The following is a 25,751-nucleotide window of genomic DNA, read 5'->3' on the forward strand; positions in this document are numbered from 1 at the left end:
GTTAGAGATGTACTCTCAGAAGGAAGTGCCCTGTGCCAGCGCAGGCACACTCCTGAAGGGACTGCGGGTCATGGGCAACCCTCACCAGAGCAGGGACACCATGAAAGACTGTATCCCACAGTAAACCCATGCTGGAGTGGAGGAAAACAAGTAAGAGCAAGAAGCAGTAGACACATCCCTGGTCTCCTTCATTGGCCCTCACCTCAACAAAGGGATTAGGAATAGCTGAATGTAACATGTAGCAGAACCAAGGTGAGTTGAGACCTGGGAGGAGGGAAGAGAACTTTTTTACTGAATTAGAGCCTAGGGAAGAAAGGTGTTTCTTCATCAAGTGTTTTTTTTATCTCATTTTCCTCAATAACCAGATCTGTAGAAGTTTTGTTAAATGGTGATAAATCAAGTAAAACTCCCCAAAGCAAGACTATTTTGCTTATGATGTGCTTGTAAAGCACTCTAGCATATTTCTTCAGACCTACATACTATAAAATCTGTTGTTAGAGAAAAGGTATCACAGAAAGGAAGCAGAGGGGCATTACTCGCTGTAGCTGGGCTGCTGTTTGAACACTAAGTTAATGTGCTGAGGCATCTGCATTAAGATTCTTACTAAAAAGCACATTTAGATGAAGTGCTTAAAGCATGCTACACAAGTGGACACCTACATAGGCTGAGGGTGGGATAGGCACCACTGCACTAGACAGTTTTGGCTATGGAAAGAGACTAAGAAGTGAATTAAGGTGAACTACTGCCAGTGGAAAATAAAGCTGGTCATACAGGGAGACAGTACAAAGCAGATTCCACATCTTAAAATTCAAACCTTAGTTTATTTTCTGATAGCCTCTGCATGGAGGTGTGCCTTAATGGTCTTCTGAAAGCTCTTATGGTGCAGACTGCCTTGTCTGTCTGTTAGCTGCAGGAAAGGGGAGATATGCTTTCAGACTTCTTTTCCCTCAAATTAACCAATTGGACATGTGGGTTTTTTCCCCTCAGGACCACCTGCAGTGTTAGTGACTGTGCCAGCTTCCTTTTCTGTCCCCATATAAAACAGATCTATGAAAGACTGAGGGATCTGTCAAGCTAACAGTGATGGAGATGGGAAAAAGATACGCAGCATCTTAAACTATAGCTCCCCCTTTGGTTGCAGAAAGGACAAGTTATGCAACTCCCAGAAGGGAGGGGGAACCCTGTTTGACTCATTCGCTTCATTTGATTTTGTTACTGCTGTGCTGGGTTGCAAAAGGCTGACAAAAGCTATTATAAACAAAAAGCATAAGTCCTGCAGGCTAATATTACTACACCTACTGCCTGACTCAATTCCTTTCTTGAAGTTATATTGATAAATCAGTTGCCTTCCTGTTTATTAAAGCAGTCTGTTTATTTAATCAGCTCTTGGCCCATTTTCTAATTATGGGAGATAATGTGGGTTCATTTTCTGCCATGGTGAACCTGGCAGGGCACAGATTGTTCTCAACTAACACATTAAAATTCAAGATTATTTGTAATGTCTGCTTTTGTTTGGCAACTCCTTTCCTTCTCTCTGCCCAGCTGAAGACAAAAACACAGACAGATATTTTCTTTCTGCATTTCCATACTGCTGATACCCACTCAAGTCAGGGGCAGGATGATGGAAGCAGGTAGAGCTTTGTCAGTTTGCTCACATGATGTCTTCCCAGTGCAGGTGAAATACAGAGGAGACTCTGTATACCAGCAAAGTTAATAATACTGCATCACATGATGATCCTAAGGATAATTTTGTGAAGGGAGAGAATGCTGGAATGCAAGGGGAAAGCACACACCAGTTGGAGCACACTCCTAGTTTGCTCTGCTGCTGGACTTCAGCCACCTCTTGCACCACTCTGGCCCCAATCCTTCATCTGTCTGCTTAGTGCAGGAATACTGCTAACCACAAACTGCAGCATTAAATAATTTTTGTGCTCTCTGTGTTCCAAAGCAAGCAAGATCTCGTAATGGCCTTAAGATCGCCTCTCTTCTTACCTCTGAGATGTCCTGCCTTGTACCTTGCTTGTCACACATCTTCAGCATTTAACAGCTACAGCTAACCTAGGATCACTAGTCTGGCAGTTCTTTTTTGCAGGGCCTCCTTCTATCCCTTAGAACACATTTAGATGTTATATTAAGTTCTCCTATTTTGAAACAAATCATAGATACATAGCAAGTTATCAATACGTGCCATACGCAGTGTCTTTCAGCAGGCCTGGAACTGCTTGAAACAAGACCATTCACTTTTGACTTGCCTTACAGGCTCTCCTTCAATTAACATAAGCGTATACGTGTACATGAAGTATGTGCACATACGTGCACATGAGCAACAGCTCCCATTCCTACAGAAATACAGGCAAACAACATTTTGCCATGCTTTCAGAAGTGTTTCTACCAACTGTGCTACACACTTCCTTGCAATGTGCCTTTATGTGGAACAACTGAAAACTTGACACGGTCCTGGGCAGCCCTCTCTAGGTGACACTGCTTTGAGCAGAGGTTTGGCCTACACGATATCCATAGGTGCCAGCCAGCCTCAGCTGTTCTGTAATTCTGTGGAGACAAAAAAAATCCCAGTGGTTCTAACACTTCATCAACAAGCCGTACAGCAATGCTTTCCAAACTCTGACCCATGGAGGAATGTCGCTCTGATCCCTTTTAAAGTTGGCTAAATGCCCACAGGGGAGGACTGTACATAAACTGCCTTCTGAATTGTGCTTTACTTTTCCTTCTTTGCTTACACTTTCACTTGCATTTGCAAGCAACAGCAAAAGTGTTTCCATTTCTGGAGCCTTACTTTTGGAAACAATATAATTTTGATCTATTGCAGTCGGAAAGGAAGTGTCTGGTTTTGTTACACTGTTAATTGTCCGAACCTCTGTCTCACCTCATCTGTCTCACTTAAACCCAGAGTGTGCTCTGGGTCTAACACACTCAATACCTTTGCAAACACCCACTTAAAGATTAAAAAACATAAAAATTCACTTTTATGTAGACCACTGTTCCCTTCACATGCATTCATGTGACTGCTATGAGTACCGCGCTGTTACTGACCAATAAAAACCAGAATAAAACTATACATAAAATATATAGTACAGGAAGAAGCAGAAGATAAATGAACTTGTTTTCAAATGGCAGTATTTCCCACCTTTTTTTTTTTTTTTTTATAAAAAATACACTGCACTTTTCTTTTTCTACTGAGCCTTCTGAACATGTCACAAATACTGCAGCAGATGGAATGGGTCTATGGACAGAGGCAAGGGTTCACCCCTTTAAATTGCCTTCGTTCAACCGTGAATGTTATTCCTAGATGAAACCCACTGCAACACATGTGGGAAAGGCTCAGTGATGAGAGGACGAAAATTTCCTAGAGATTTCCCTTAGACCCCACACTTACCAAAGGCTCTAGTTCTTTGCGGTCTATGAGGTTCAGCTCTGTCACAAAGTAATAAAAATGCTTGTAACAGGTATTGACGTGAGCCTCTGCTCCCATGAGGATGATACGGTCAAAGTGATGGATGTATACGTGAACAAACACTCGAAAAAGCCGGCAGAGTATCTTCTTGCAGATCTGAAGAAAGTTCTTTGGAAAGGGAACACCTGTGAATAGAGAAGGCAGGGTTGTCATAACTATCCTGTCATCCTCCAAGACTACAGCTTTGGAGCAAAGTGTGAGTTTATAACTGCAAACCAAGTTATAACTTCTTAGGCCTCTTTCCAATTCAGAAGATCACTTAATGCATACATTTATCTGACCACTAGTGCCAAAGATAACCAAATACTTGAGCAATAACTTTAATGGATCAAGACTGACAGGTACTGGTCCTTTTTTACTGAACAATTTAAGAGGAACATCCAGTATTGTAATGTTCAGAAATGTGATTTTCACTGCAGTGCATGCTGTACCATTAACATCAATGGCTTTACAACCTGAGATGGCTGTTCCCCATACTGATACATACAGAGCTTGTCCTGGAAGTGACACTCTCATTACTCATCTTATTCAACAGTGCAATTTCACAGCACCAAATTTCATAATGAATTTTAAATAACTGACTGATGGACAGACAGCTTTGCTTTCACCTTCTTCCCAGTTATGTGCACCAATATGATTGCTCTTTTAAGAGAAAAATTTTCAAACACACATGAAAACAGCTCTTCCAAAATCCTTAGAAGTTACACCACTTCACAGCTGGAGACTCCAAAGCAGCAGCAAAAGCAACATTTGCAAGTAAACAGCCAGGCATCCACATTGGGGCACCAGTTCCCCTTCATTGAAGATTGGTCTTGCACAGCATTGCATACCACTGAGCTGCTCCAAAAAGCTGAAGGTTCATCTCCTTCTGTGAACAGGCCTCTGACATGATGACATGGACTCCCTGGCCAAGGAGGTACCAGGGTATATCCATCGCAGATGCGAACATGGTGTCTGTTAGCATGGCAACGAGGAAGTACCTCAGCTGCAGAAGTGTCCTGAATTGCCTCTACATTTGCCATTGCTGAGGTGCAGATAATGTGGGAAAGTGTCTTTGGTTTTTTTGGCCTGTACTGGGTCCACTGGAAGCAAATCCTTTTGATATAATTTCAAACAGTTTAAAGATGTGGTGCAACCCCTCTTCCTCCTGACACATAAACCAGGGACCAGAGAAACAGCCACATCTATCAGAGCACAACTACTTCATCTCCTTAAGAAATGTTTGCTTTTGGTTGTCACATCCATTCATCTCAACGCTAAAGCTAATTTCTGAGGTCACAGAGACGGGGTCTAAATGCTCAAGCCATGAATTAAGACATTGCTAAACTATGGAAATGATAATACATACAGATGTCTTGGCAATATTTGAATCAAAACTCCATGCAATTAGACAAACACCTAGATTATAAAAAAAACATTGCTGTCATTTCCAAGGGCAAAATAAATATGACCAATCAAAAAAAACGTAACAGAAACCCCAGACAGTTTTTTATTAACCAGGGGGATCACATTTCAGCCATCAGAGCATGGCTAAATTCAGGAATGATTACAGCAGCAGCCTGCTTTATCTTTTCATAAAGCTACCCAAATCAGAATTTTAAAAATATACCCAAGAAAATGTTAAGTCTTAAAAAAAGGGGAAGGGGAATAGCTGGCACTTGTCACTGCAAGCTGTTTCACTGAACTGAGAGATGAATTCTTGGAGGCACTATATCTTCTTATCCACAACAGGCATGTCTCAAAATGGAGAATAATTAGTTTCATCTTCCATGGGCTGACATATGATTGTTACTGAAGAAAGTTACTGTAATGAAGAAACTGATACTTCTGTATTAACTGACTAAAACAATCTGAATAAACCAGGCCAACAAATCCTTTTAACTTCTCTGCAGCCCCTATTCCCAATTAACAGTTACAGGCAGTAAGTTTAAAGGCTGTAGAGCACTGTTTCTGCTGTGAGGACTTTCATCTGACAGCTTTTCAGTTGTGTTAGGCAGTCAATTTGAGGGCACGTAAATAAAACACGGAAGAAGGGGTGGGGTGGGGTGGGGGGGAGGAGCTGGTGAACAGCCTAAGGTGCATAACAAACTTGTAGTGTTCACACTGTTCCTCACATGCATTACATTTTCAGACAGGCTGTGTAGCTTCGTATGCTGTTGCAGAACTCCAATTTTGCAGAGGTCTCTCTGTTTCATTTACTCTTATATACCAGTGAAACATTGATACTATCACAGGTTTATCACCTGGGTATAACAGAATCCGTAATGGCTCTCTGACTTCTCTCCCCTTCCTGCAAAATTGGTTTACAAACTGACACAGTGTCCTAAATAGTTAAAAAGTGCCTCCTTGTACCACTGAAAGCAACTGGTAGCTGTACAGGGAGCTAGACTCCTCAGCCATGGGGAGCCTGCCAGCCGGTCTGTCCCTGGAGTACACAGGGTCACCAGACTCAAAGTCTGATCTACCTCAAGATACACATGAGCATACAAGGTGGCCACAGCACTAGTTTAAACATACACTCTGCTGCTCTTTGTCTTCAAAATTAGATGAAAAGGACTGTAGAAATGCAGTCTCGAAGGAAAAAAAAACCCTAACACAACAGGACAGATTTTGATCTCAGTTACAGTAGAATGAATCCAAAGTAATGCCATCAAAATATAAAAAAATCAGAGTGAAACCATTCTAGATTTATATTCTGAGGTCAGAATTTGGCCTAATGTTTTGTTCCCACAGCAACTGCTATAGTTATAAATAAATCAACCACAGGACATAATCATTATGAGTAGCTCTTGGAAATGGGTTAGCTTACATTTAGATCCCTAACTTGTTAAAAGAGTCTGTTCCTCTGTCCTTCAGCTCAGCCACAGTAGCCTCTGCCCTCTCCCCATCCAAGCCTTCATTTAACATAGAGTCCAGGTTTAATAATTCCTTTCCTGGAACTCTGTAGTTAAAAATGGAGAGGAAGAGAAAGAAAAAAACCCAAAAACAAACCCAAAAAATAAACCCACCAACAATCCAAGTATTTATTTAAACTTCAGATTATTTTAACAGTGAAAAAAAATTCCAGGAAGAAAGATGACTGTTTTAAACACCAAATTAAATTGCTGTGTTATGGTTATTGAAAGGCAAATAAATACAAGGATGACTCTGAAATTTTTGAGTTAGCTGCTACTTGCTACTTGCTTGCTGAAAAGATAATACAGAGAGACCAAAAGTTAAAGAAACTACATTAGGTGGGGATGAAGGAGGGTAACTAAAGGTCTGAGATAAACACAAGAGGCAAAAGTCTGTCTCATTTGATATATGACAATCTTGAATCTTCTTTATTCCATACGTATCATTACCTCCCCTGAAGTAGGTCAATTGCACAGATTAGAGAGGAAACAAAAGAAAAGTCATGATACAGTTTGTCTCTGTTGCCTGATTCATTATTTCTAGGCAAAAGTCAAAAAGTATATGGTCCCAGAAAGTCTATGCTGAGGAATGAGAATGAACAACCCAGACATTTTGCCTGTAATGTTACATGGGGTTCCGGACTGGCTCACATTCCCACTTGTAACATGCAATGAAAATTACTGCACAGTTAAATCTTCTGTGATGCCAGACATGAGCGTTTTTGACTTTCTGTATTTGTGTAAAGTCTCACTTTACTCAAGGGAAGATGGTAAGCCCTTTGCAATCATGCACAGAAATTTTGCTGTATGTTTGAAAATCCTTTTACAGGCCACAGTTATAATGCATTCTTTTTTAAAAAATAGACATGTAGGGAAAAAAAGAGACTCCCTTCTCCATTGGCAAAAGGATTGACACTATACTATTGCAAACACAGATTAAAACCATGCCAACATGGTAAAGTTAAGATTTTTTTCCCAGTTTTATAATAAAGAGCAAGAGAACAGTATGACCAGAAACAATTTGGAGAAGGCACCTGAACCAAACCCTCCTTCTCTCCTCTTTCTGTATTTTCCTTCTCCTATGCCTGCTCCAAGTACAAAAATTTGCAAAAGGTGCCCTTAGCTATTCCTGGAAGCTTTGCTGCAAAAACACCTATTCCGATCCAAGCAGATGTTAAATGTTATCTGTGTGTTAGTCAAGGAAGTGTCTGTCTCAAAAGCCAATGAAAACAATGTCAGTTTTGCTGACTTTGTTCCTCACATAAATAGACAGCTGCAAAATATTAGGGATAAACTAGACTACCAGGTATCTATATCCTCCATGTACCTATACCTCAGGGACAGCAGAAGAAAGGAAAACACTGTTGAGACTATATGGCTTTCTAAGCAAAATGGTGTCCTTTTCTCTTTTTAAGCAGGACTGCCTCTAACAGTGTTACTCTTGGTAAATAAATCAGCAGGCAGGTGTACTGTCAGAGCTTCAACAAAGGTACTCATATGCTGTCCTGAAGAGAACTCTAAATGGAACAGGGTGCAAATCAGAAAACTGTTTGAGGCTTTCTGCTACTTGAACATCCACAACAGCTCTCCCTGCTGCTGTATATCATGAAATGGGTGATGGCACTAAATTATGCCCTTTAATTAGCAATTTCACTGCCAGAAGAGGTGTCTTATAATGCAAATACTGTAAAACAACTAAGCATGCAAAGCACCTGAAATGACTGTCCCTGAAATCAGACAGAGGGACCTAAACCCTTACACTACATAAGCCAGATCCCTTGGATTTTAAGCAAATTTACAATGGCTTTTCCTGACTACAATCTGATCTCCACCCTGTCAATTTATTACTTCTGCATCTGCTGCTGCAGATGAACAGAAGAGAAACACAGCAAGGCCAGAGAGCAGAACACTCTAGCTGCCTATACCAAGCAAGGCTAATTTCACGCCAGACAATGATCAGGCTGATGAACCCATTAGAATAGATCCGTAGGTCTTCAAGGCGATGAGAACACTGAATGCCATAAAAAGCTGTAGAGTCATCGTTGTGTGACCGTGTAACTCATCTGCCCTGAAGCATGCATCTTCACTATAGTAACAAAATGAGATTTATTGGAGCATTGCATTTTGAAAACTTTATACAGCATTAATATATATATAGTCTAAAATAGGCTTGAGATCCACTAGAATAATCTAAAGTTCTCCTTGCCTTACCAGAAACTATACTACAGATGAAAAAAATGCAGCCTTTCCTAGGACGGAAAGTATAGCAGCCATTTGGCCGTATAACAGCTCAGGATGGCAAAAGAGAGTTTATTAATCCAATGAGTGAATGTAAGAACACTGAAGCCTGGTCAAGATATCAATGGAAAAACTTTCCTCCCCACTTGGCAGAGGTATGTTAATAGTTTTATTCCTACAATACTTACTGTGGCCTGACAATTTCTGCATACTGACATGGTTTCAGCTTTCTGGGCTAAGTGCATCACTGACCAGCATGGCTTTTATTTTTGTTACTAACATCTGACATCTTCAGGAAACAAACATTCTGGTTCCCCATTAATTTCACAGAGACACTGGAAGAAAAAAAGGTGTTCTAAAGGCCCCTCTTGGGCTTGCTGATGCAGCAGGATGCAGCAGTATGAAACATTATCTGAAGCAGCAAGCAGCATGGTCTTGGAGATGCACTCAGAACCCGACAAAACAGCCTACTGTCCCCAAGAAACAAACGTTCCAGCAGTTAACTGAAAAACAGAGGCCTTACATCTACCAAAACTCATGGCATGACATTAACAAGCAACTACAGTTTAAAGGTTAATAGCACAAAAGAAATACTTGTTCTTCAGAGGATTACTGTGCTAAATTCATTTTCAGTGAGCCTAGAAGAAACATTCAGGCAGTTCTAACACCTCAGATTACAGCCCGTGTGTCTCCTAATGCAAGTCATTTTCTGACCCTTTGATATCTGTGCTGACTTAGGAATATTTTATGTGTATGAGAGTACCTCCAGTGCATATTGATAGTTCCTTCAAGAGGGGATTAATAAGTTTTAAATAAGTTATTTTTCCCTCCAATAAAATGTAGCTTTTTAATGAGATAGGGAAAGACAATTATGTAGTAGTATGCAAGGGAAATTTAGTGGAAAACCTGAAGTTCTGATCCAGAAAACTAAGAATGAAAATACCCAAGAACAAAACCCTGGTCTCTGACTTCGCCTGAATTAATCCTGATTTAAACCCACACAGACTGGAATAAAGTTCAGTGTCCTGGGAGAGAATTCTGCACGCTGACAAGCAAGATAAGTCAGGGCTTTCAAATCTGCTTTTACCTGTTAGATTGTTTTTGCTTTTATAACATTGGGTCTGGGGGTAACACAACGGATGCTTTTCACTGTTCTGTTTTTATAACTGTTAAAGGGTTGAGAATTGAATGAACCCACCAGCTGAAGACAAAAAGCCAAGCAACACCCTCCCAGCACATTTAAGTACTCTCAAATATCAGAGAGCTAAGCCAGATTGACTCTTCAATAATTGCAACCTGAACTGCCAATTCATGCCCTTGCACAACTGTGGACTTCCCCTGATACCTGAAGTTTTGCTTGCCTTGTTTTCTCAGAACTGCCTTACTGGAAGAGGTCGGTCTCTCCCTACCATGTAAACACTAAGTGATGTTCAAACACTAGATAGGATATCCAGCTTTCCTCTGGGGAGTGCTCAGCACATGCCTGGTACACACTGGTTGCAGTCAGGTTCAATACCAAAGGCAGCAGTGACTGATTTCATTTCAGAGCAGAGCCAGACAAGGTAACGTTGTTTGTCTTTTATATATCACTCATTTTTTTTGGTGGTATTTCCAGAGCTAAGGACACTCAAATCTCTTCCTCCTGTTTTGCGGGAAAGTATGTTTATCAACAGAAAAATTATGAATCCAGGCAACTGCACTCTTCATGCCATCTTGAGGCCACTGTGCTGAAAGAAAGAGACTTGCAATGTCAGAAAGCAGCAAAAGACATAGCATGACTGTAGCCCAGTGAGTAAAGTCCTGCTCCTGGAAGTGCTCCTGCATCTTGCAGTAGCATATTCATCTTATAAAAGGAAACCTATTTCAAATCCTTCTGGAATAAGATGCAGTGTGCACAGGACATCAGGCTCACAGATGGCAGGAGCTCCAAGGGATTTCAGGTTATGTCAGCAAGCATGCAGACATACCCACACAGATCCACTCATGCAAACACACCCACACATGCTCACACTTTTTAAAAGCTATCATTGACTGACAGGTTTTGGATCCTGTGTAATTCCAAAACATGAACTAATGTCACATAAAGTGGATTTGTATTGGCTGCATATGCCCCTGTAAGACTACCTTTACTATTAAAGTACACGCCAACAAAGCCTGGATTTACACGGCACTCAAAACCTATGATTACCCATGCAAACGAGCTACTATCTTTTAAACACTCCTTCCAATATGTCATGAATAGGTAAGATCTGTCTCTTCAGATGCCTAGGGCTGCATTAGGTACCTGGAAATCAAAGAAAGCTTCACCAATAATTTCATTTAAAATGAGTCTGGGAAATCAATGAGCAAGAGTATCCTTTTATTTTAAAGCATCAGGAAGATAGGCAACATATTATTTTAATGTCACTAGCAAGGACAATTACAGAAACACTTTCAAAAGTTGCATTAATTTGACCTTAACCAACTACTTTTGCAAGATTCATCTACTAATAAAAATTTTGAAAGAAAATAAGTCAATAAAAATCAAATGCACTACAGGATTAAAAGTTTTCAAACAGAACAAATGAAAGGAGTATTTTAAAATATAACTAGCCAAAGGTAAGTCAATTTGCTGTATTATCAAACTTGCCTGAGAATCAGGGCGCCTCCCTGATTTCACTTAAGTAAATTTTTTTCTTTAACAGATCTTTTACAGGTTTAATGTACTCTAGATCATTCCATAACTTAGCATCTATCACCCAATTCCCACCCACCAAATCTTGGAATATCAATGATTTTTGACAGCCTCAAACACCACCTTTAGAAGAAACACCTGAGGCCCCACTATTCTTGAGCAACACCATCTTATCAACAGACCTTTTAAATATTATATAAAGAATATTTCTACATTGTAACAGTTTCAACTGCACAAACTCTTCTTTGGGTCTTAAAAACTGGTGTATAACATCAATCATCTTTTAAGTTTACAGGCATGTATATGGTCTCACTGTAACTAACAAAGCCTGAAAGCTAAGACACTGAAGAGCAGATAGAACTTGTGTGTAAAACCTGACTGAGAGCTGGCAGCTTTATTTATCTGGACACTTAACATTTCCTCTCTGTAAAGCAGGAGGATGTGTGGATGTGGTTTTGGCACAGCAATTATCCTTAAGCAGCCTTAAAGAGAAGGCACACAGCAGCACAGGTGCTAGCTAGTTTCCACCTCTTCTGTGCTTGCAGGCTTTGAGTCTGTGTGTTTAGCCTCTGAGCACCGATGAACTGTGTAAGATGCAAGGCACCTACACCTCAGACAGTGCTGCCAAAGACAACTAGCACCTGGAGTGAACTCAGCTGTGCATTACTGAAAAAAAGACTACCAAAACACTGGATGGAGAGCTTCAAACTACTACAGACCTGTTTCTCTGATACACAGTCACTAGCCAGCTTCTGACAGGTCAGCGTGTTGGCAGGCAAGGACAAACTTTCAAAAAGGGTTTCACTTTTGCATTTTTCAAAAATATCTGTAGGTGCTGGGCTCAAGCTGGCTCTTCTATGGAACAAAAAACAGTAAATCACAGAGAAAATGTATTTCTTATTTCCTCCTGCTTACTCACAAAAGACCTGTTTATATTTTTGATTTCTAAAATCCTGAGGATGGTGTTAATACTAGTCTCCTAAATACTCCTCTCACCTTCAGGATTTCCAGTCCAGCGTGTCTTAAAACATTAGATCTTCATGAGAGTGAATAGGCTTCATGCCAACTTACCCTTTAGTGATGTTCCAGGAAGCTGAATGTTACGGAACTAATGTCTAATGGGGTGCAATTTGTTAAGGGTATACTGGAGAACTCTACCTGTGACAGAAGATACAGAGAGGCTCTAGAGTTCACATGTTCAACACATTGTGCCTTTTTCTTTCCTCCTATCTCAGAGATAAACACAGTGGCAGTTGTGATTCTGCTGACAGCAACAGCTGAGCATGGCCATGGAAGTGTTCAAAGAGCAATAGCAATAAACTTATACATTTTCACAGCAAGGAGTTCATTGCTAGTAATTGTAATGAAACAAAAGTGATGGTTGGCAAAGACCAAGTACTTGATTTTCTCTGCTTGGAGCACATAGTTACTTCAGGACAAGAGCAAAACACTGAGCAAAACATTTAATTTATAACAACAGCAGAGTATGCAATGTTGGTGCACCACAAAAGGCCACTGCATGAGAAGTGGAACCATGGGAAGGGATCTAGCAATGTGCTGTTGCATGTTTACAGTTGCAACACAGTGCCTTCATCTGCTCGCTGAACCTTAAAAGTAGATTTCTACAAACTCTAACCAAATAATATTGAACTTAAACTATGTATTCTTTAGGCAAGCTGTTATATGTGCACATCCTAAGATCCAGCAGGTTCATCTATTACATTTTAGAATTAACATGACTGAGGAAAAGAGAAAGTATTGAGGAGGCTCTGTGGTCCACCACTTAGATTCAGCATGAATCTGTTCTGGAAAATACAGTGACATTCAAAGAAAAGTGATTACAGACTGTCTTCAAAACACTCTTGCAACAAACATGCTATATTGAGGGTAGAAATCTAGATAGAAGTGGCATACAGATCAACCTTCCAGATCCGCTTACCTTTAAAATACTGTTTTCAGTTAAATTTAAGCTGTCTCAACTGAGAACATAGAATTAAAACTTTCTCTTTAATGTTTCTGACAAAACTGCTGCATGACAAAGGACAATTTCTGCCATTCTGATTTGTAATCATTTTGGAAACTCCACAGTTTTGGGGGGAAAGAGGATATAACACAACCTCTGAAGGTAACTTCCCTAAACTATCCTTTAAGTATGCAATTCCATTAAAGCATTACATACCTGTTGACAGAAAGCTCAGGGGGTGGTGTGTGTCAGTAAAAATAAAAAACATGTAAGGACAGCTGATGGCAAGATTCCCTAATACCATCATTGCCTGTTTTACGTCTTTGCTCTTGGGTGATTACATGAAGCACAGGCTTATTAAATATATAAGGTAGGGCTTTATGGAATCACAGTTACAACCCACCTGCTTTGTGGTTTCTTTCCTTTTCCATTCTGTCTTTTGCTCTACCTCCTTTATATTTTTCTCAAATATACCAAATACCAAAAAAACCCCACCACCAAAATATTGCTCCATGCAATTGGTGGATTGCAAAGCTCTCTTTAACTCCGCCAGTCTCTAAGGCTGGCCCTTCTCGTTCTTGTCTTGTATAAAAGAAAACTTTCTAGGGTCAAATTATTCTTCTAACGATCTGATTTGGGTTTGATGCCTTACCAAGTTTCTTCATTAACTTGATTATTTTTGTGGATTTTCTCACAGCTGTAAATTTATTTAGCATTTTTGTGTGCCTACAACTTGTATTATTCTGTTGTATGATGAGAAAACCCTGAACATCTTATTCTGAAAAAAAAACAAAAACAAAAACAACCAACAGAAAAACTCCATAACAAACAGTATTTTTTCTTCAACACTTTAGGGTCTGGTCAACATACTTGAATGTGAAGATCAGCAAAACTGTAACTAATTTCATGAGGTTATTCTTACCCTTCTAACCCCTACAATGAGACAAAAGTAAGCAGTGCCTATTGAAACTGCCATGACAATATACTGAAAATGAATGGGTTTTAATTTCTGGGTGGTCCATATAGATAAATGCACACTGCTCAGAACTGGGAAGGAAAACAAGATCACTCCATCCCAGTATTTGAAAAAAGAACAGCTATAGTACCCCACAAAAATACAAGCCCCAGAAAGAAATGGAACAATTATTCTGCATTGAGACTAACTGCATAAAGATTTACAAAGACACGCTTTTGGATATTGCATAAAATGCCTAAGGACACTTCTTTCTACTGCAAGAACAAAATTAGTATGCCTGGAAGCCCAGGAAAACTATGGCCAGAACTCCCTGTGGTTCCTGGGACACACACACACACAGACACACACACAGACACACACACAGACACACACAGACACACAGACACACAGACACACAGACACACACAGACACACAGACACACAGACACACAGACACACAGACACACAGACACAGACACACAGACACAGACACACACACACACACAGACACACACACACGCACACACACTAAAAAAAAATCTTGTGGTTATTATTGCTGGCCCTTTATAGTGGCAAAGGGTTTATGAAAGGCAGGTCCTGCTTGACAAACCTGATCTCCTTCTATGACAAGATGGCCCACCTAGTGGATGAGGGAAAGGCTGTGGATGTTGTCTACCAGGACCTTGGTAAAACTTTTGACACCGCCTCCCATGGAATTCTCCTGGTGACACTGCCTGCTCAGGACTTGGACAGGTGTGCTCTTCTAGAAGCTGGATGTGTGGCTGAAGCCAAAGGGTGGTCCTAAGTGGAGTTACATCCACCTGGTGGCTGGTCACAAGTGGTGTTCCCCAGGGCTCAATACTGGAGTCAGTTCTGTTTAATATCTTTATTGATGATCTGGATGAGGGGTTCAAGTGCACCCTCAGTCAGTTTGCAGATGACACCAAGATGGACATGAGTGTTGATCTGCCTGAGGGCAGGAGGCTCTGCAGAGGGACCTGGGCAGGCTGGAGCGATGGGCCCAGGCCAGTCGTGTGAGGTTCAGCAGGGCTCAGTGCCGGGTCCTGCCCTTGGGTCACACCAGCCCCACGCAGCGCTACAGGCTGGGGCAGAGCGGCTGGAAAGGGCCTGGTGGGAAAGGGCCTGGGGGTGCTGGGTGACGGCCGGCTGGGCAGGAGCCAGCAGTGTGCCCAGGGGGCCCAGGCGGCCAGCAGCACCCTGGCTGGTGTCCCCAGCAGTGTGGCCAGCAGGACCAGGGCAGTGACCGTCCCCCTGCACTGGGCACTGCTGAGGCCGCCCCTCGAACCCTGTGTTCAGGTCTGGGCCCCTCTCTGCAAGAGGGACGTAGAGGGGCTGCAGCGTGTCCAGAGACGGGCAGCGGGGATGGGGAAGGGGCTGGGGCACAGGTCTTGTGGGGAGCCGCTGAGGGAACTGGGGGTGTTTAGTCTGGAGAAAAGGAGACTTGGGGGACCTTATTGCTTTCTGCAGCTACCTGAAAAGAGGTTGTAGGCAGGTGGAGGTTGGACTCTTCTCCCAGGTAACTAGCCACAGGGCAAGAAGAATCAGCCCCAAGTTACGCCAGGCGAGGTTTAGATTGCATATTAGGAAAAAAAAAAATCACTGAAAGGGTAACGAGGCTTTGGAACAGGCTGCTCAGGGAGGTGGTTGAGTCACCATCCTTGGAGATGTTTAAAAAACATGTAGACGTGGTGCTTAGTGTCACAATTTAGTGTTGGACTTGGCAGTGCTGGGTTAACAGTCAGACTTGATGACCTCAAAGGTCTTTTCCAACCTAAATGATTCTATGAAAATGTATTGCCTGATTGAATACTTCAAAGGAGGAAGGTGTACTTCAAGAAGTCAAAAAACCTCTTACAAGTTGGTTGCTTTGTTCCTGAAAAACTAGAAGAGGTGCTACACTACATGACAGCTGATAAACATGCACCTTTGGAAAGTGGTAAAGCTTCTTAAAATAATTCAGTGCACAACATGAGGTGACAAGTACAAGTTATATGAGAAGCCCTAATATAACAAAGAATCCTCCCTGCAGTGTTACACACTTTCATATTTTTCTATTAGCCTCTTTGAAAACCTGATTATTAGTAAACAAAGCTAAGAAGGGAGGGGAAAAAAGCCTGTTGCACTCACTGCTCAGTGTAGCACTACATCAATAACTCAAAAGATCCACTGCACTGCCAAATGCAAAAGTCAATGGAGACTTTCAGCTTAACATCCACAAATGTGTCTGTCTTCTCTGAAACTTACAGCTCAGGCAGACAGACAATAGGGCAAAGCAAATTAATTGGCTGTTACCATTATAACCTGTCACGCCATTCCGTCCACATACTTTGCTATTATTATGATACATATGTCTGATCTACTTCTAAAAGTCAAATCAGAGTTGATTTACTGTAACGTGCTTAGAAGTGTAGCAGTTGGGGTACTGGATCATTAGCAGGATGCAAGGGAAGGCACTGTCTGTCAGAAGGGCACAATGGACCACTCAGAACAGCAGCTGCTTGGAGTATGTTCCTTCCATTCGTTTCTAGGTGTTTGTCCAAACCAAATTAGATGCAGAGGCAAATACATTACGTCCAAAGGACTTAATGAAAGCTCAGCAATTTACTTCAAAACTAACATGAAAACTATTGTTCTGGTTCAGGCTAGTATTCTATATATGGTGCTTTCTCCTAATGCCCTCCTTGCCTTTGATCACTTTCTGCTCAAGTGATTTGCTGTGCCTACTGCAGCTTGTCTATTCAGTAGCCTGCAAAGGATCTCTCTTCAAACTGCCTCTCCAGATACCCCTTAACTCCATCTGTTTTTCCAGTTACAGCTTTCTTTGGCAAGGTGCTCTGCAGTCTGCCCAACACCGTGTTTCTTGTATGCCTTACTCTCCCTGGTGAGTTCTTGGGTTGGAAGACGCGGTCAACAGGCAAACCTTGTCTGCCACATCTGCCCCATATTCTACTCATCACCTCACCTCTTTTCCATGGAGACATGTCTAATAAGTCAGCTCCTCTGTTCCTAATGCAGAGGTATTTCTGTACCTTTGCTCATCCTTGTTGCCCTCTCTGAAACTTTTAGAGTTTTAACATCATATTCTCTGTAATGAGAACTGCAAAAAGGTGCGGGAGAAACACGGATTTACATAATTGCATAATTATGGGTTTTGTTTTGCTTCCAATTTATTTCCTAGTAATTTTTAACATTTGATTGGCATTGAACTCTTTCTTAATCCGCATGGTAACAGTCTCCTCAAAGGTGATAATTCTTCACAGCAACCCGAACAGTTTTCCCACATGCATCACTTCTTACTTTTCTATACCGAGCTGTATCTGCTTTTTTATTGCTCAGTTATTGTCTCACAGCACTGCCTTCTGCAGTCTTCAGTCAGTCCCTGTCCTGCTACCTTGAATAGCTTCAGAAGATCAGCAAATGTTATCACTTCATTGCTCATGCTTTTTTCCAGCTTACCTATGAATATATTAAGCAATCAAAGTTCCAGCATGTTAGGCTGCAGAACTCCGCTGTTGACTTTCTTCAGTTCCACAGGGGAAGAATTTGACTACTTGCTCTCACCCTTTGCTTCCTTTTCTAGCCAATATTTTATTCATTTATCACTTGCAGTCTCAACATTGCAAAGTATCTTTTAGTATGCAAGTATCATAATTGTATCATGACCAAGAGACCACTTTTTTCACAGGGAATCATAAAAAATGATAAAGAACAAGGACTAGTCAGGGAAAACCCTTCATATACAGTGTTCTTCAATTACGTTGGTTCATAAAAAACAAAACAAAACAAACAGAAAAAAACCTCTACACAGGAGGTGAATTGAGATAATTTATATGACAAGGCACCAAAAATGAGTCAAAGAAAATCAAGTCACCCTGAAACAAATTTTCCAGAGAAGATAAACTAATGTACAAAAGAAAATGACTGTGTGATGATGGGTCACCTGAAAGTAGGCATTGTTTTTTGAAACTTTCTGTTGGCTACAGCAACGTACCAACGTTATCATAACCAGTCACCCAAATCATTGTCCAAATGTAATAATACAGCTGGGAAAGGCTCACATGAAAAAATACAGGGTGTGAGGAGAGGGAGATGAATACAGACATGAAAAGTAATGAAGGAGATGGATTTCACCAATAAAAAACTAAAGTTTGGGTTAATTGATTCAAGGGACAAAACAAAACACCAGCAAGACAGATCCATAGGATAACACTGAATACCTAATTCCTAAAGTAAAGCAATAGTAGGAAAGTTAATTGTTCCATTCCATGCAGCAACACCTCATTAACAGGAATGGTTAGATCTTTCTGTGAAGAAAAGACCAATTTCAGTTGCCATTGAAGCTGGAGTACATCTTACTGTCTCTGGCTTGTTGCTCCTTATTCTGTTAGCTCACCCATTAATAATCCCTTGGCCTGCTTGATTTCCTTTGGCAGTTATTCACACTCAGTCAACCGTGGCAGTTCAACCATCTTCTGCTATTTCAACTTAGTGCACAGGTGTATTGCATCACTGAGAACTAATCTGTGCTCTCGGTGTAAAAAGCTTTTGGAACAGCTACTCCCACTTTCCAGATTGCAGAAAACTTACAGCTTTCCTACTACCCTTTATCCTTTCAGGCAGTAAAGTTTTACCACACTGCTGGAAGCTAATGCTAAGTATAGCCTTATACCCAGAGACTGTCCATTGCCCTGATTTGTGTGCTGCCTTTTATACATTCCAAGCATCCAGAAAGCAATTTTTCTTCAAAGAATCTGTCATTTCTGGCATGCACAAACTGACATGCTCCAACCATTAACTTCTGAGATTTAAAAATCTACTCCAAGCTCTTCTTTTTCCTTTGAGACCATCAAAGCTAGAAGTAAACACTCAGAGAGTTTTGCGCTTCTGCTTAAAAAAAAAAATAAATTCAAAAGGCAGATGATGTTTAAACCCAACTGAAATATAAATCGGAAGCTCTGTGTATGTCTCCCCTGGGAAAAACATGTTAGTAACAAGGCAGTGTGTGGAATTCAAATGCAGTACGCAGATGGAAAGTTTAATAGGTGTCTTTAAGTACCATTAGGTAATTTTACAGCTTGTCCCTGGCCAACAAGGGGAAGTGGGCCATTAAAGATGTAGTGCTAAGAAAGAACCATCTGCCAAAGCCAGCAGATGCTGGTTGGTTGAATTAGCAGCTGGAGCCTGCAGCTGAGAGTTGTCATGCTCATTTCTTTGTCTGTCTCAGTCACCGGGAATTAACAATAGAAAGTTAAAAAAAAAAAAAGCAGTGTCCACTTTGCTCAGCAAAGGATACTGGAAGTTCACATGAGAAGACAAACTACTTGCCTTTTTGGGATCATATTCTGACAAATAGGTTATAAGTCAAAACTTCAGTCCCAGGGGAACAGGATTGATGGTGGAAGTTAACAGTTTTTAACTCCTGCATGGGTGATTAAATCTAGACCAGATGAATACAGATGTTACAGAGGAAAATGCTGGGGATATGCAGCAGCCAAACTGTGCCAAAATACAAACAAGACAGATACTGTTCATTTTATTCAAGAAGAGACAAATATTATGAAAATCAGAATACAGTTTTATATGAATTTTCATTATAATCTGTAACTAGTAAGCCTGATCTTCAATATCCTAGACTTTTTGTAATCAGCCTTGATTCATAGTCTACGTTTCCATCCCATCTTTTTCTCTTTGCCTACAAGACACTGGTTTATCATTCAAGAAACATTTTGTGAACAAGTGCATAACTCTTGGGAGTTTTTATGGAAACTGATTTTGTTTCCTACACCTTCTGTTATCCCTCACCAGAAAGTCACCTGCCTGTGTCCCCCAGCACTGGTCCAGGCACTTCTGAATCTGTCAGCTATGCCATCTGCTATCCCAAGGGGCTTTGAAAGAGTTGGGCTGCCATCCACCAGTTACAGCAAGGAACATTTTGGCAGGGTCTATTTCAGGCTAGTTTGCCATCTATCATTATACCACAAAACTTAATCTAAAAGACACACTAGAAACAGTAATACTTGTTCTAAGTGACCACGTTATAGACATTGGTGGATACAACTGGAGGTGAGGAGGGGAGTGACACACTTTGTGAGAGCACTGGGAATGCAGAGAGTTCTGTCTTGGGACAGGTCAGGAGTCATTCAAGAGCTTCTGTGTCAAGATTTGGGGGCAGACCAACATGGGCACTGTTGTGGAGGGTATCTGCTTGTCCTGGTTTCAGCTGAGACAGTTTCTTTTTCTTCCTAGTAGCTGGTACAGTGCTGTGTTTTGTATTTAGTATGAGAATAGTGTTAACACACTGTTTTTGGCTGTTGCTAAGTAGTCTTTATACTAAGTCAAGGACTTTCCAGCTTCTCATGTTGCTATGCCAGTGAGAAGACTGGAGGGGCACAAGAAGCTGGGAGGGGACACAGCCAGGACAGCTGACCCAAACTGGCCAAAGGGATACTCCATACCACAGACATCATGCTCAGCATATAAACAGGGGGGACTTGGCCAGGGGAGGGGTGGGATCACTGCTCATGGACTGGCTGGGTATTGGTCAGCAGGTGCTGAGCAATTGTATTGTGTATCACTTCAGGTTTGGTTTTTTTTCTTGACTTATCTTTTTCTTTCTCTTTTTGCTATCTCCCATCTCATTATAATTATCATTATCATTATTAGTATTAGTATATTTTACTTTATTTCAGGTATTAAACTATTCTTATCTCAACCTACTGTTTTTTTCTTTTTCCAATTCTCCTCCCCATCCCACCAGAGGGGGTAGGTGGGGGGTGGAGTGAGCACGTGGTTCGCATGGTTGCATGGCACTTAGTTGCTGGCTGCAGTTAAACCACATCACTGCTATAGACTGCCTGCTCAGGAAAAAGTACATAAGGCCTTCTGGTCCCGAAGAGGAACTTTAACCCCTCTAATACCTGCTGGAAGAACAGTCCAGCAGGGCTCAAGCAATCCAGGAGACTTCTTGAGTGCACTGCAGCCTCCTGGCACATGTAGTAGAGGAGCCAGCAAGGAAAGGTCCTCTGCCAGACTTCATAGTTAATGAAGGAGGAAGAACTAGTGGGGGACGTGAAAGCCAGAGGCAGCCTTGGCTGGAGTGACCATCAGGTGGTGGAGGTCAGGATCCTAAGAAGAGATAGGCAGGCAAAAATCAAGATGACAGCCTTAGATTACACAAAAGCACATTTCAGCTTCTTCAGAGACTGGGTAGAAGGGTCCAGTAGGGCTGGCTGGTAATCAAGGATCACCGTCTCTGAGCTCAAGAAAGGTCTGACCTGACAAGTAGGAAATCAAGCAAATGTTGCAGGAGGCCTGCATGGATGAGGAAGTTGCTCCTTACTAGAGTTGAACCTGGGAAGGCATGTGAACAGCAACAATAAAGGATTTTACAAGTACATAAACAGCAAAAGGAAAACTAAGGAACATATGGGTCTGCTGCTGGATGGGGCTCAGGAACTGGTGATAAACAATATAAAAAAGGACAGGGTACTGAATGCCTTCCTGGGCTCAGTCTTTGCTAATAAGATTGGCCTTCAGAAATTCAAGGCCCCTGAGACAAGAGGGTAAGTATGGCAGGGGGAGGGAAATAAAAAAAAAAAAGAAGGGATGCACCCACAAATGCTGAGGGAACTGTCACTGCAAGGCCACTCTTGATTACCTTTGAAAGGTTATGGTGACTGGGGGACATTCCTGGAAACTGGGAGAAAGCAAATGTCACTCCTATTTTGATGAAGGGCAAGTGGAAAGATGTGGAGATCGCTAGGCCAGTCTGCCTCACCTCAGTTCTGGGAAAGTGCTGGGAGAAAATCTGCCTGGACAGCATTTCCAAATAGATGAAGGACAAGAAGCTGATTGGGAGTAGTCAGCACGAATTTACAAGAGGAAAACGACACTTGTCCAACTTGATGGCCTTTATAATGAGGTCAACAGCTAGGCAGACAATGGGGAGAGCAGCTGATGTTCTTTACCTTCACTCCAGCGAGGTCACCATACCTTCTAACGTCATCATAGACAAGATGAGAAAGTATGGGTTAGACAAATGGACAATAATGTGAACTGAAAACAGGCTGAACTAGTGGGCCCAGAGGGTTGTTACCAGTGGCACAAAGTCCAGTCAGAAGCAAGTCACTAGCTGTGACTTATGACTCAGGGCTCAATACCAGGGCAAACACTGTTCAGTATTTTCATTAATGATCTGGATGGCGGGTCAGAGTGCACCCTCAGGAAGTTTGCAGACCATACAAGTCTGGGAGGAGGGGCTGGTACACCAGATGTGTGTGCCAGTGTTCAGAGAAACCTACAGGCTGGAAAAACAGGCAGAGAGAAATCCCACCAAGTTCAACAAGGGTAAATGAACAGTCCTGCCCCCGAGGAGGAACAGCCCAGGCACCAGTACACTCCAGGGGCTGAGTGTCTGGAAAGCAGCTCTGCGGAGAAGGACCTTTGGGTTCTGGCAGACCAAGCTGACTGCAAGTCAGCAATACACCCTAACAGCAAAAAAGGGCAACGGTATCTGGGACTACATTAGGAAAAGCATTGGCAACGGGTCAAAAGAGGTGATTCATCCCCTGCTTAGCCCTGGTGAGGCCACAGCTAGGGTGCTAGGTCCAGTTCTGGGCTCCCCAGTAGAATAAAGGCATAGACTTAACAGAACTGAGTCCAGTGCAGTGTCACAAAAGTGACGAAGAAACTGGAACATCTCTCATATGAGGAATGGTTGAGAGGTAGGACTCTTCACTATGGAGAAGACTATACAAGAAGGTGTATACATACCTTATGGGAGGGAGTGGAGATGAGAGGGCAGATTCTTCTCCATAGTGTCCGTTGACAGGACAAGAGGAAACAGACACAAAATAAAAAGACATAAAATACTGCCTGACCCAAAGAAAACACTTTTTTGCTGCAAGGGTGGTCAAACACTGCAACAGGTTGCCCAGAAAGGTTGCAGAGTCTCCATCCATGGACTGGACAACCTGCTCTACATGATTCTTCATTGAGCAGGGATGTTGGATTAGATGATCTCAAGAAGTCTCTTCCAGCCTAAATTACTCTGTGATTCTGTAATTCTGTCCAGTACAGCTCCAAGTGCCGGGATGAAGGCCAGAGTGCTCGCTGTCTTACCATGCTGCACTCACAGCCCTTAAGGAACCCCTTTACACTGGAGCTGCTAGGGGAACTACTTAAACGTGACCACATTAGGAGGTGAAGAGGCCTGTTCCCATCTGCCAGCCTCGAGCTGTACTGTACAACTCCCACTTGGAGGAGTTACAACTGCTGCAGAAGTACTTTGACAGACTAGCTTACAGTACCAGACCTAGGTCACACCGTAACAGAATATTGGCATCTTGACAGGTTCAGAGACCAAGTCCTTCCCCAACAGCAAGAAAGGAATGCACGTTCACTTCCACTTCAGACCATCAGCACAGCCTGGAGACTGGTAGCAGATTCAGGGGTGCAGATAACTTCAGTACATGCTTAGCAAGGTTTTTGTGTACCTTGATGAAGGCAGAATATGACTGACACTGAACAGTGTTTTTTCATTGCTAGAAGAGTGAAAGTTATCAGTGGAAAAGTTTGTAACTGTCTATTTAGTAGTTTAAGGCCAGAAACTTAGCAGGTGACAGTTTACATTATCACAATAAGCAACTTGTAATAAGACTGAAAAGGAGTTGCTCAGTTTGAAAATATAAGACTCCAAAAGTCAAACTATTAGAAAAAATGGGCACTCTGAATTCTGAAGGAACAGTGCTTTAATGAGACCTCTGATTTCATGGGTGGCCTCCATAGCTCCACATCCCCATGATGCTGAAAGGCAGGTACAGTTCATTAGCTGTTGCTGTTTTAGGTGACTTTTGTGGGCTGGATTGCAGGGTAAAGCAAGAGATGAAATGGCTTTCAAAGCTGGCTCTAATTTTTTGCAGGGTCTCTGCAGCTGCCTGACACAGACCTCTTTTTCAAAGCCAAAGTTCAGTTTTGTTGTCCCATGCTATACCCTCCCTTAACTGGGACTGGTGCACTACAGTGGTAGTGGTGCATGCCTGAGGATCCCACCTGCTGAAGAAACTTTCCCAGAGCTTTAGGGCAGCTTTGTCTAAGCAGTGAATACAGACTGCAGCTGCTGGGAAGAACGGGGGTTTTCTCTCTATTCCTCTGTTTTGGCCTACATACTTTGAACTACTTCCAATGACAAAAAATCATTAGCTTAATGTTCCCAGCTATGCCATATAGAATCAGTTTGTCTTAGAAAGACTTTATAAAAGATTCAGATTTTAGATTCAGAAAACTGACTGGAAGTCAATGACATTTGTCTGTTCCCACCATATTTACAAAACCCAACCTGATGATAAAAAATGTCAGGGAAATTGCATTACCAACAAAACAAGATCCTGATACAACAAACATAACTTTTGTAAAGTAGCCCTATAAAATTCCTATAAAGAAAAGCCTGCTCAAAAAAATCAAGGAAGGTCGCATTGTCACCAGCATTTACCCTGAGAATGCAAAGACTTCTAGATGTCATTTAAAGGAGAACTTAAGATGTTCAATAGAATAAAAAGAAGTTTTGTGTGCCTTAACAGCTGAGCCCTCATAATAGGAGACATGCTAGGATAAGCTTGGGCAGATGACAGGAGAGATAATAAGGAAATCCTTCATTTTAGCTGAAGGCTAAATTGTCCATGTGACAATTTTTTCATCTTGAATATTTACATCATCACTTGCTTTACTGTACAGCTTCTCAGCTCATGTGCAAGCAGCTGCAGTTCAAACTTAAGTCCTCAGTGTCCTGCAACCCAATTGTCGGCAGTGGGAATGGACTATGCAAAACTGAAATTTTATCACAGTCCCAGTGGCAAAGTCCACATGAGTGAATAACCCCAATTTCTTTGTGTTAACAAGCTTCAGTTCTGGGGTTCCCCCCTTCCCCTCCTTTGCCGCTGTTGATATCTCAGAAGGCAATGAAATTACTGTTGGGTTTGTGTTGTTTTTTTTCTTGACATCTGTTGCTGTGCCTTGGGAGAGTTACAAATGTTTGTGTAATCTCTGCAGCAAAAATACGTACTGTATAGTTAACTGGTAATCAGCTAGTTCAAGTTATAACACAACCTGAATACTAAAATGAGAACTGACTTTTATTCAGAAATTTGGAGTCTGCATGTGACAGCTAGTGTGACATAAAGATTTTAAAATATGGCTGTCCAAAGACAATTTATAAAGTATTTAAAGGTACCGCAGGTGTAAACGATAAATGATAAAATGGGCATAAAGTTTTAGATCCTTGATTTTCAGTTCAAAAGAGAACAGAAGGATGTATTTTTAGCTCAAATTTTCCAACTGCTCTTTTCTTCACAGGGAAAATTTATAGGCAGAAATTCTCAATGCAGCCCAAACCAGTAGAAACTGAAATGAGCAGAATGTGGAGTCACCATGAAGATAAAACAGTGGGACTGCCATTTGTGAGATACTCACTCTTGCCAGAATCCCCCGGATCAAAAAATGTTCTGCCACCTCTGAGACAATATCCACCATGTGGATTG

General features: G+C 41.7%; 1 protein-coding gene across 5 annotated transcripts in view; it reads right to left on the reverse strand.

The window, feature by feature from the left end:
* Positions 1-25,751, reverse strand: part of MOB3B (MOB kinase activator 3B) — a 104,221-nt gene that overhangs the window by 18,236 nt on the left and 60,234 nt on the right. For all 5 annotated transcript variants that reach the window (XM_056325431.1, XM_056325428.1, XM_056325432.1 and 2 more), the window contains one exon: positions 3,395-3,597. In XM_056325431.1, the coding sequence (XP_056181406.1) occupies positions 3,395-3,597 (203 nt within the window). The remainder of the gene's footprint in view (positions 1-3,394; positions 3,598-25,751) is intronic.

This window comes from Falco biarmicus, chromosome Z (assembly GCF_023638135.1).
Source record: "Falco biarmicus isolate bFalBia1 chromosome Z, bFalBia1.pri, whole genome shotgun sequence".
Taxonomy (NCBI): domain Eukaryota; kingdom Metazoa; phylum Chordata; class Aves; order Falconiformes; family Falconidae; genus Falco; species Falco biarmicus.